An 11,546-nucleotide genomic window follows, 5' to 3' on the forward strand; every position below is an offset into this window, starting at 1 on the left:
TGTGGAGCTGGCCATGCGCAGTGCTGATGCGCGCAAGGAGTGCCGTGCCACGCAGGGGTGTCCTCCGCGTAGGGGAGCCCCATGCGCAAGGAGTGCGCCCCGTAAGGAGAGCCACCCAGTGCAAAAGAAAGTGCAGCCTGCCCAGGAATGGCGCCGCACACACTTCCCATCCCACTGACGACAACAGAAGCGGACAAAAGAAACAAGACGCAGCAAATAGACACAGAGAACAGACAACCGGGGGAGAGGGGGGAATTAAATAAAATAAAATAAATCTTTAAAAAAAAAAAAAGCCTTGTACATGAGTGTTCACCCCAGATTTATTCATAATAGCCCAAAACTGGAAACAACCATCAAAAGGTAAATGGAAAAACAAATGATGGTACAGCCATGTAATGGAATAATAGTAATAAAAAGGAACAAATTACTGAAACACGCAACAACACAAATGATTCTCAAAAACATCACCTGAGTAAAAGAAACCAGACCACAAAGAGCCCATACCATATGATTCCAGTTATATGAAACTCTGGAAAAGACAGGTATAATCTGTAGCCACAATAAGCAGATCAGTGGTTTCCTGGGCTGGAGTGGGGGAGAACGACTGGGAAGGGACACCAGGGAAGCTTTTGCAAGCTGGAAATGGTTTATCTCTTGATTGGGGGGTGGTACATGGACACATCCAAACGCACCAAACTGAACACTTAAAATGGATGTATTTTGGAGGCTAGCCAAAGATTGGTAAGTTGTAGGGTGTGTTTCTGTGTGTGTGGGTACCCAAGATGAGTGGCTGTAAGCAAAGGAGACTTTGGCTTTCTCTGAAATTCAAAGGAGACAATGAATTTGCGTATTACATATAAAGAAATTAAACAATATGTTTTAGAGGTCTTTCCATGTCAGTTTATAGAGAAATAGTTGGTTCCTTACATAACTTAATCAGACTATTCTATTGTATAGATAGATACTGTTTTTTAAGTAGCCCCCCACTGATGGACATGTAGGGTCTTTTTAGTCTTACGAAGCTGCAATGAAAGCTCCTGCATATCTCCCCATGTATACACCTCAGTGTATAATCCAATGGGAACCACCCATGTTTTGAGTCACACAGATCTAGGATGAAATCCCGGCTCTGTCACTTACAAGCTGGGGCCAACTGCATCACCTCTCCCAGTCTCCCTTTTGCCTATGTGAAACAGGGCTAGAAAATCCCCCACAGGGAGGCTGGAAAATTAAATGGATGCAGCTTCTTAAGGCACCGGCATAAAGTGAGCATACAACCAATGACTTCCCTTCCCTTGAGAACAATGAGGATGGCTTATGGATGAATATTTTTCTAAAATATTTTTAGATATTGGTTGCCCAATAAGTAAATATTGGGGATGTGGGGATCGAACCAGGGCAATCATATCAGGGTGGCTGTTTCCCAGAGGCTCCACCTAGTACCTGGGCCCAGCGTTTCAGGTGAAAGGTCACAGCCATGTTAACCTGCCCAGTGGTGTCCCACACATCAGAGGAGATGATGGCCGACCCCACCTGGGTGCTAAGGAACCTGTGGAGAGAAAGGGAGCTTTTCAGGGCACCAGCTAGCTGTGCAGGAGAGATCACTCATGGTTGGGGTCACATCATCCAGGCCCCTGTGGTAGAGCAGGCACTCCTGTGTCCAGAGAAGTACTGGGTAAAGTTCCGTGCGGGGAATTAGGGCACCTAGGTTCCAGCTTGGCCTCAGGGTCTGCTGGTGACTTGGGTAGCCCTGCTCCCTCCCGTGCCTCAATACTGAAGCCAGGACCTCAGGAGTTGAGCCAGGCTCCCCATCAGCCACATCCTTGCAGGCTCAGAAATGTGTGTATGTGGAGGTGGGGGTGGTGGGTTAAGGCGCTAAGGGCAGTTTTGTCCACCAGAGCGGTGGCACTAGGAGAGGATGAGAGCCTTGCTTTGCCTAGGAAGGGGACACAGGCCCTCAGCCACCACTCACCTCTGTATCCTGCCCTCCTCGTCCAGACTTTCAGGCCCTCCCAGGGTGGTACACTTGAGGTAAACCAGCTGTGGATCACAGTGACACCAGAAAGGCCTGGTGGGGTGGGAGTAGGGTCCAAGACCCCCAGACAGTGATGGAGCAAGCATCACCAGTGTGCCCCAAGGGAAATGCTCACCCCACTTCACAGATAGGGCAACTGAGGTTTAGAGAGATTAAATGATTTGGCTAAGATCACACAGTGACTACGTTACAGAGACATAGTGCACATGATTAACGCTGCAGCTCCAAAGTCCTTTGACCCCTGGCCTGTCCTCCACTGCTGCATGGCAGGCACCAAGGGTGGGGACTGCCTCTATACCACTTCAGAGTGAAAATGTGCTAGGTGCAGCAGAGGAGAACAAGTCAACATCTACCACGTGGTAGGTGCTTTGCCTGGGGCATTACGTAACCTCATAATAACCCATGCGGCAAATACTAGCACCCCCATCTTACAGATGAGGAAACTGAGGCTCAAAGGCGAGATCACTTACTCAAAGTAATACAAAATAGCAGGACTGAGGTTTGATCCTGACCCCAACAGGGCCCCGGCCACCCCCTCACCGTCACGCACCTTTCCTGCGGAGCCGCCTCACTTCTCCCGCAGGGAGGTGGATGCGGCCGGGCCCCTCGGGAGGTGGGTGTAGCCGCCCACGCTGGCCTCCTTCAAGCGCAGGCTCCGCACCTCCAGGCCTGGGGAAACGGGGCGGGGAGCTCAGCAGGGCGCTCTCTACCGAGCTGGCCCGGCTGGCAGGGTCTGCTTCCCCTGTCCCTGCCACAGGTCTAGGAGGCCACCATTCCTGCTCTGAGAGGGTCAGCAACTTGCCCAAGGCAAATGTGACTTCTCCAAGTCCAGGGGGAGGGGCTCACTGAGAAAGGAGGTCACCAGAACACGGCACCAGATCCTGCCAGCGGGCACCTGAAGGTTTGTGCCTGGAGTGCCATCGTAAGTGCTCCCCCACTCAGTCCACAAACACGCACTGAGTGTGCCCTGGGCACCAACCCTGAGATGCAGAGACGACTCGGAGCGGCGTTGCCTCACGGAGCTTCCAGTGGATGGGGACAATCCCAGTACACAATTGCCACAAATGCAGTAAGAGACAAGTTCACCACTTCAGGGTAGCAGATAAGGGAGGATCTGTCAGGAGAGAGGTGAAACTGGTAAAGGCTTTCTAGAGGAGTTGATGCTAAAGTGGGTTCTGAAGGGTGTATAGGAGTTTGCCAGGAGGTCAAAGGAGAAAGGGCATTCTGGATGGAGGGAATAGCATGGGCAAAGGCAGGAAACAGAGTGGAGTGTCTGTGGGAATGCAGAGAGCTCCCAGCGACCAGGGCTCAGAGGTGGAGACATCTGAGCTCAGACCCACCCAGCACTCAGCTGTGGAGGACTGACCAGCTGGGCGGTGCTGGATCTGTATTTGGGGCTGCTCGGAGGTCAGGAGGGTGCTCAGCAGGGGCGCCAGGCACTGCACACTCGCCACCAGGGCCACGGGCCCACGGACCACCTGGGAGGAAGCCACGTCTTGGCACATTAGCCCAGCACCCCATGTCCCTTTCACACTCCACAGCTCACTGCTGCCTGCCCTGACCACTGGGTTAACATGCTCTCGATGAGCTGTGCGGGGCGCAATGTGGGCATGCTGCCTGCTCCAGTGCCCTCAACGGTCCCCGGGCTTCCGAATCAGGCCGAGTCTCCAGGACGATGCCTCCTCTGACCTCACCAACGCGTTTTCCCATGCCACCCCGCCCCCAGTCACGCCAAAGGCCTTACCTGCCGTACCCGCTGGCCTGCCATTTGCCCCCTGGGGCGCACGCTGGAGGCCAGGCCTTCCCTCCCCCCCATCTCCAGTCTGACTCAGTACTAGACCTATCGTAGGTGCTCGACAGATTCCCAAAGGAAATCCATGGGGGCAGGTGGTGGCGAGGGAGCAGAGAAGGTGCATTAATGGGACACCTACTCTGTGCTGGGCAATTCACCCATTTACTCCTCTCAAGCAACTTAGTGAGGCAGGGATAATAAGTCCCAATCTCCAGGGAAGGAAACTGAGGTTCTGAGCCTGGCTTTTCCTACTCTGCCAAAATGCCTCAGATAACCAAGGCTTGCAGCCCTCTACGGCAGCCCGACTGTGGGCTTGTACCTTTCCCAGCATGGGGAGCTCACTACCTGTAAAGGAGAACCATTCCATGGAACCAGCCTCCTGTGTTGTGCCATCCCCACCCTATCCCTAAGCCCCAGTGGCAGTTCTGTCCTACAGCAGCCATAATTGCTCCCTCAGCCCCCGAGATTTTGCAAGCAAAGTCCATGACCCCTTGTTCCCTCCTTTTTCCAGGCCAATCATCCCTAGGCCAGTAGTAACGTCTGCCAGGATGAAGTCTCCCATCCCCTCCCTATCTGGGTAGCATCTCTCCTGTTCTCAAGAGTTCCTGAGCTGTTTGGCAGACAAAGATGGACTGAACACTCAGCCCCGAGGACCTTCCACTTAAGGTGGGCCGCAGGCTCCTGGATATGGGAGAGGCCCTTATCCATTAAGGGCTCTTAAAATTTTGTTAGCTGCAGGAGCTGTTGTTGAAATGCAGTTGTATGTGGAAGTTCAACTTCTAAAACAGACAAAAGGAGAGCTGCTGCAGATGGAGAAGGAGATGGAGCCTAGCGGTGGGTGCCGACTTGCTCACGGCTGCGTAAGGTGGTGGCAGGGGTAGACCAGAGCCCAGGCCCTGCCCCACGCTGCACTCACCTTGCCGGCTGCCAGCCACGTGCCGGCTGGTCACAGACACGAAGCCCCGGCCCAGCTGCTCCCAGGGCCCCGTCAAAGGCTCCGGTTCCCCAGTCCTGAGAGCCGTCATCCTCCTCAAGAAGTGCCTGATGGCCACAAGTGCAGCTGGCCCCAACGGAGCTGCATCTTCTGCCAGGACTCTCTCCAGGATGCCCAGGAAGCGGGAGGCCTCGGCCAGTGACAGGGTCCCATGGGCTTCAGAGAGGGGGCCAGGGAGCAGCTGAGGGCAGAGAGGCTGCTGTTGCTGGTCTGGCTGTCACAAGGGGACCACTGCTTGGGCTCTACCTGGGTCTTCTTGGTGGGCATGGCTCTAACTTGTCACAAGTCCCCAGCTCTCAAGGGCTCCAAATTAGGGAGTGGGTACAACCTTAACTCCTGTAGACGTCTTAGGCGGGAGTCACCTTTACAGGTGAGCAAACAGGCTCAGGGAGGTGACCCACAGCACCCCAGACTCCCCAGGCCCCGGGGAGGGCCCCACCATGGTGGCACTGGCTAAGGCATTGACTTGGCTGATAACATCCTGGCCAGGCCACAATTGGACATCCCGTAACTGCTGATGGGTCTCTGCAAAGGAAGAGATGCCAGGCTAGGGCCTGGGCAACACTGCTGCCCAAGGGTGCCAGTGAGCCGACCCCATGACCTTCCGCCAGCTCAATCCCCACCCACCAGGTGCTACCTAGGGGTGGAAGAGCAAGCACATTGCATGTCTGGAGCCTTATACACACTGTTCTGGATGGGAAACTGAGGCACAGAATGGCAAAATTACTTGCTCAAAGTAACTCATTCCCAGGTCTAGCGACCCCGCTGGCTTGTCGTCTAGACTCCTGGAGGCCTCAGGGTAGGGAAGATTCTGGATTCCCAGGCTTTACCAACCTCTCTCTGCCCCTCGGCCTGCACTGGTCCACACCCGCTTCCTCTGCAGCTGAGCCCAGGAAAGGAGCCGGGACTCACCTGTCCGGTAGCAGCAGAGAAAGGGCCAAGGCTGCAGACAGGGCTCCAAGCCCTCAGTGCCAGGTTCTGGGTCCCACCTGGGGCACTCCTCCGAGGGCACTGGCCAGGTTTGGGGAGGGTCAGGGCCGAGCCCTGGCTCTCCAGTGGGACCTGTGACCCACCCACCTGTCCGGAGGCTCCAGAACGCAAGGTGTCTGGGTTAGGGGACGATGGGGGGAACGTGAGGAAGCGTCGCTGCTGCCAGCACGGGGAAGGGGTGGCCAGAAGTTGGGTGGGGTCAAGGTGCCAAGGGTTAGGCTAGGTCAGGGCGGTGCGAATAGGAAGCCAGAGAAGCCAGGAGGCAGGCGGGGCACTCAGACCAGGGGTGGAGCCTGTAGCCAGAACTTAGGGTCTGGGGCCCCGCAGTCCTGAGGCAGGTGCCGTACCTTGACACAGAAGGCGCACCAGCACCGCCGGCGACAGCGTGGGCGAGATGTCCAGGGCGCCCCTGTCCCAGGTAAAGAGCAGGCCGCCGGGGGCCGGCGCGCAGGCCCGTGCCCGGAGCAGCTGCGCTGGCCTCAGCGCCCGCGCCGACAGATGGAAGTTGGTGAGGTGACGCTGAAGGCGTCACGCGCCGACAAGCCAACCCCCAGAGAGTCCTGGTCCTGGCCCAGCACCAGGACGCCGCCGGGCGGCACCGGGTGGCCCGCGCTCAGCCCCAGCGCCCGGCGCCCAGCGCCCGCCGCGCTGCTCCCAGGCGGCGCACACGTGGTGCCCGTGGCCGTCGGCGCGGAAGGGCGCGTGGTGCCCGCGCACCACGAGTGCGGCGGGCACGGCTCGGCGAGGGCGCGCAGCTGCCGCGCGTGGGCGAGCCCGGGCGCCGCCCGCGAGAAGGGCGCGGCCGCGGCGGGCGGGGCGGCGTCCCCCTGCACGTGGGTGCACGCGGTCAGCGCGCCCAGCGCCGGCAGGGGCGTTCGCAGGGGCGTTCGCAGCCGCGCCACCCGGTCCGCGGTCTTCTCGCGGAACACTAGAGCGGCCGTGGTGTGTGTGCCTGCGGGGACACGTGGCCCCGGGCCTCAGTTTCCCCAGCTGAGTACGCGGCCCCGCCTCTGCCTTTTGGCGCAACTGCGGGGTCCCTCCCGGGCTTTGGGAGTGCCTCCCCACACCAGAAAGTAAGGGAAGGAAGAGGGGCTCCAGCGCCTGTGCTTGGTGTCGGCTCCTATTCGCAGCCCAGGCCAAGGGCACACCCTCGGGACTCACGGGGTAGGGAAGGGGCTCCCACCTCTAGAGGTCGCCAGAGCTTCCGTCTCCCACTTCCCTGGTTCTGAGCCTACACTCACGCCTTTGCGGGGGTCTTCGCAGAGGAGCCTCGCTCTGGCGCACCCAGACTGGGTCGCGCAGCTGCGGAAGGAGGACCTCATCTGGGGTCCCCAGTACCAGGTGGCCAGACCTCTGCTCACAGTTCTCTTGGGCCTGCCACCACCTTAGCCTCCTCCCTGGGAACTGGCACACCCTATCCACCGTCTCTACGACCGTGCTGGGGGCCACTGGAGCTGGAGGACGAGAAGAGAGTCCCCAGAAGAGCACCAGCATGGGCATCTGACCCTTGGGGGTGCGGTGGGCAGGGCCAAGGGCTTGCAGTCATTTGTGCCGTCTGGGCTGAACCTGGCCATGCTCTACGACCTGGTGAGTTCCCAGCCCTTTGCAGAGCCTGCTGCTGCTGCTCTAAAATGGCAGGAAAGGGGAGGGCAGGAGTGAAGCTTTCAGTGCAGGGTCTGGGATGTGGGTGCTGAACTGAGGGGCCTTTCCTCCCTCCCTTGCTTTCTTGGCCAGTGCACGCTGAGTTCCACATGTTGGCTGAGGTGGAGGTGATGGGGGGAGCTTCCCTGGGACAGCAGGGAGGCGGATCCCTCGTACCAACCTGTGTTCCAGGGGTTCCTTGATTCACCTGCAGGGTTGGAGGGAGTCCCAGGGAGACTGTAGATCTGAGAGAGAAGAAAGGGGAGCTGGGACAGGTGCCTCCTCAAGTGTGCAGTTTATTGAATGCCTACTGGGTGCTCCAGCAGAGGTGCAGTGAAAGCTGCAGGCTCTACAGTCATACCTGGGTTAAAGTCCCACCCAGAATGTGACCTTGAGCAGGTCACTTCACTGCCCTGAGCCTTCCTCCCCCTTGTGAGGAATAAAAAGCCAGAGTGGGAAGCGGGTGCAGATCAAGCAATTGGGATCCCATCTACTATATAGGAGGTCCAGGGTTTGATGCCCAGGGCCTCCTGGTGAAGGCACGCTGGCCTGTGTGGTAAGCTGGCCCACGCAGAGTGCTGGCCTGTGCAGAGTGCTGCTTCATGCAGGAGCGCTAGCCCATGCGGAGAGCTGGCACAGCAAGATGACATAAGAAAAGATACAGGGAAACAGACTTTGGCCCAGTGGTTAGGGCGTCCGTCTACCACATGGGAGGTCCGCGGTTCAAACCCCGTGTGGAGCTGGCCCATGCGCAGTGCTGATGCGCGCAAGGAGTGCTGTGCTACGCAGGGGTGTCCCCCGCATGGGGGAGCCCCACGCGCAAGGAGTGCACCCATAGGGAGAGCCGCCCAGCGCGAGGGAGGGAGCAGCCTGCCGAGGAATGGCGCCGCCCACACTTCCCATGCCGCTGAGGACAACAGAAGTGGACAAAGAAACAAGATGCAGTAAAAAGACACAGAGAACAGACAACTGGGGGAGGGGAGGGGAATTAAATAAATAAAAAAAAATCTTTAAAAAAAAAAAGAAAAGACACAGAGGAGCGATAATAAGAGATGCAGCAGATCAGGGAGCTGAGGTGGTGCAAGAGAATGATCACCTCTCTTCCACTCCGGAAGGTCCCAGAATCTGTTCCCAGAGCTGCCTAATGAGAAGACAAGCAGACACAGAACACACAGTGAATGGACACAGAGAGCAAACAATGGAGGGAATGGGGAGAGAAATACATAAATAAATAAATTTTTAAAAATCTTAAAAAAAAAAGCCGGTGAGTGAATGCAAAAGATGTAGCACCTAGGAGGTGCTTTTATTTGTATTTCTGTATCGGGGGCTTATCTCACTTTGAACCCCAGCAGCCTCGAATTCCCTTGGCCTCCTCCCCTGTGGTCTACCCCTTCTCTCCCCACCAAAGTTCAGTACCAGGAGGTAAAGGAGATGGTGGCACCAAGGGACCATTCTGGGTCCAGCAGGGGTAGATGGGGGAGAGCAGGGGTTACAGACGTGGCCAGTGTGGACTGAGGAAGGAAAAAAACAAAGGAAAGTGGCATATCATTCTTCTGACTCCTGGTGGGTCATCCTGCCCTTTTTTTCTCCCCAGAGCCCACTGGACTGGGACCCAAGCCGCGGCCCTGAGCCCAGTGGCCCACCCACTGGGAATGTCATTTACTTGCACAAAGACATGGTCTCCAGGAGCCCCTTCCAAGACCGCAGCTGGGAAACGCTGCAGCCCTAGTGAGAAGGGGGAAGGGCAGCAGCCACCTACCAGCCCCGAAGGGGTGGCAATGGAGCTTTGGGCCTCCACCATGGGGAGGGGCACTCAGGACCCCGTGGGCCTCATTGTGCTCCTAGGGTTTCCCAGCTTGGCACAGCTCAGCCTCACATGCCCCATCATCCCCCCATGCAGCCACTTTCCCCTACACCCCCAGCTACTTCCTGTTCCCCAGGCAGCAAGCCTTCAGACCTCTGCTGTCCCCGCTGCCTGGACTGGCCTCCTGCTCTCTCAGTGGCACTGCCTTCAAGGTCAGTTTGTGATCACCCAACATTGATGGGGGAGGGGGCTGTCATCGCCAGGTGCTGTGCTAGGCTGGGGATACCCAGTCCCCAATTTGGGGGTTGCTCCTGGCAGCCTGGGGTGGGGGTGGGGGGCTCTGTAGGCTGGAAGGTGCCTCCTTGGTGTCTGCTCCAGTCCTGGCCATGCACCGCTGGGCCCTGGAAGACACTGGCTCTGAAATCATGCTCATGAGTCCCTCATGCCACCACCGAAAGATGAGGACCCATCCCTTTCCCTTTTCCCTCTTCAGGTAGGCTATAATCATGAAACTCCTTTTCCAGCGCCAGATGTTCACACTTTCTGATCTCTGCAAAAACACCCATCTAGTGCTACTTTTTTTCTCGTTTAGCTAGCACCGGCGTCCACCCACCCCCACCCCGAAGTTACAGGAATCTGGTTCAGGGCTGTCGCCCGGTGCTTAGCATGTGCAGGACACACAGCATGGACTCAAGAAACGCTGGCTCTCACTCCCTTACGCGTTTGCCCGTATTTGCGCCCTCAAAACTCCTTGGCTCCCGCCTTCCTCGCTGACACCCCGACAGAGGTGCTACGTTGGCCGCCACCGCGCGTCCCTCCTCTGCTAGGGGCTAGAGAGGACCCCCTCTAGGCGGATGGGTACCGGGCAGGGGGCTCCCTTTCGCCGGCGCTGCCCCCTCCCTCAGCCGGAGGGGATGCCTTGCCTGTTCACAGCCCGGAGTCCTCACCCGCTTTTCCAGGCCTGGCGCCGGTGGTCGGCTCGCCCTCTGCCGGGTGCCTGCCGGGTGCGGGGTCCCGCGGCGGCCGCGGCGCGCTCTCCGGCCGCAGCTCGGCTTCTTGGAGCGCTGCGCTGCCCCGGGGGCGGAGCCAGGAGGCCCCGCCCCTCGCGCCCCGCCCATTTCGCCGGGGCCCCGCCCTTCTAGGTGGGCGGGACGGGCGCCGCCTTCGGCTTGGTGGGGCGCGACCCCTCAGCCCTGCACAGAACCTGTTGTGATTACCCGGTCCCCGACGCGCAGGTAAACTCAGCGGATTAGAAGGGGCCACCTCGTGAGACTGACCCAAAATAAACCTGTGGAAGTGGAAGGATCCCGCCCTAGGTCAGGATGGTGAGGGAGGAGGGACCACTCAGTACCCAGCTTACTGCGTGCCCTGAACTAGCGGGGCTCAAGCCTCATCTTTACCTTCCTCCTCCTGGGGAGGAGGGGACATTGTAGCATTTGCCAGATGAGGATGCCGGAGGGCTCTCGCCCCAAGTGACCCTCTGGCCAGCGGCAAAGCCGGGCTTCAGGGTCTTCATCCTGGCCATTCAAAAAGTAATGAATGGGGGGATGGAGGGAGGCGCTGTTTGAGGGTGGGAACTCGGGGGTCTGAGGGATGTATCTGGGCCAGGCGTGCAGAGGGAAACTGAGCTCTCGGGCATGGGAATTGGGGTGCAGGGACTGGATGAAGGCCTTCGGGCCCGAGTAGCAGGGATTCCTGGCTGGGTGGGAGGTCAGACTGAGGGAGCCCAGGGCCAAATCTTTGGGGTCAGACAGATCTAAGTTCATCTTGGCTCTGACCTGAGGAAAGTTATCTCACTTCTCTTAGCCCAGGTTTCCTCATCATAAAGTGTGGGTACATACCTCATGGGGTGGCTGTGAGTTTTAAATGATGTTGACTTAATAAATGCCTATATAGTGCCTGGCACACAATCACTTTGGCATTCTTTTCAAAATCTCATGTACGCATGTTAAAACAGCCTGCTGACAACATGATGGTTTAATTTTAAAAGAAGGAGGGGAATCAAAGTGGAATATATTTCAGCTTTCAATGTCTTGTGTAGAGGCAAGCTCTTCTTTCAGCTTGTCTCTAGATTTAAAAATTTTCAAAATAAGAATTTTCAAAATTGCTCCACTGGGAGCAGCGCTCTGAGCATTTCCCAGCTTCCTGGGCCAGCAGAATGGTCGACCAGGACTTTGGTTCTCTGTTTTGTGACCTGCCCTCCCCCAGCCAAGCCCCTGCCTCCCGAGACAGCCCGTGATGGAGCCCTTGCTCTCCCGGCCTCGGGCAGGCCCTTTCCCCACTTGCACTG

The 11,546-nt window shown here is 57.7% G+C and overlaps 1 protein-coding gene across 1 annotated transcript in view; it reads right to left on the reverse strand.

Moving 5' to 3' along the window:
• The window catches only part of ADGRD2 (adhesion G protein-coupled receptor D2), a 31,780-nt gene extending 22,823 nt beyond the window's left edge, over positions 1–8,957 (reverse strand). The window contains 17 exon segments of the mRNA XM_058301354.2: positions 1,444–1,549; positions 1,973–2,021; positions 2,024–2,068; positions 2,586–2,651; positions 2,654–2,704; positions 3,402–3,513; positions 3,780–3,796; positions 4,744–5,002; positions 5,261–5,346; positions 5,734–5,832; positions 6,159–6,329; positions 6,332–6,441; positions 6,443–6,545; positions 6,548–6,763; positions 7,053–7,265; positions 7,634–7,697; positions 8,869–8,957. Of these exon segments, the coding sequence (XP_058157337.1) occupies positions 1,444–1,549; positions 1,973–2,021; positions 2,024–2,068; positions 2,586–2,651; positions 2,654–2,704; positions 3,402–3,513; positions 3,780–3,796; positions 4,744–5,002; positions 5,261–5,346; positions 5,734–5,832; positions 6,159–6,329; positions 6,332–6,441; positions 6,443–6,545; positions 6,548–6,763; positions 7,053–7,265; positions 7,634–7,697; positions 8,869–8,904 (1,803 nt within the window). The 5' untranslated portion in view covers positions 8,905–8,957.
• Positions 8,958–11,546: the final 2,589 nt, after the last annotated feature.

The sequence above is a fragment of the Dasypus novemcinctus genome, chromosome 8 (assembly GCF_030445035.2).
Source record: "Dasypus novemcinctus isolate mDasNov1 chromosome 8, mDasNov1.1.hap2, whole genome shotgun sequence".
Lineage (NCBI taxonomy): Eukaryota > Metazoa > Chordata > Mammalia > Cingulata > Dasypodidae > Dasypus > Dasypus novemcinctus.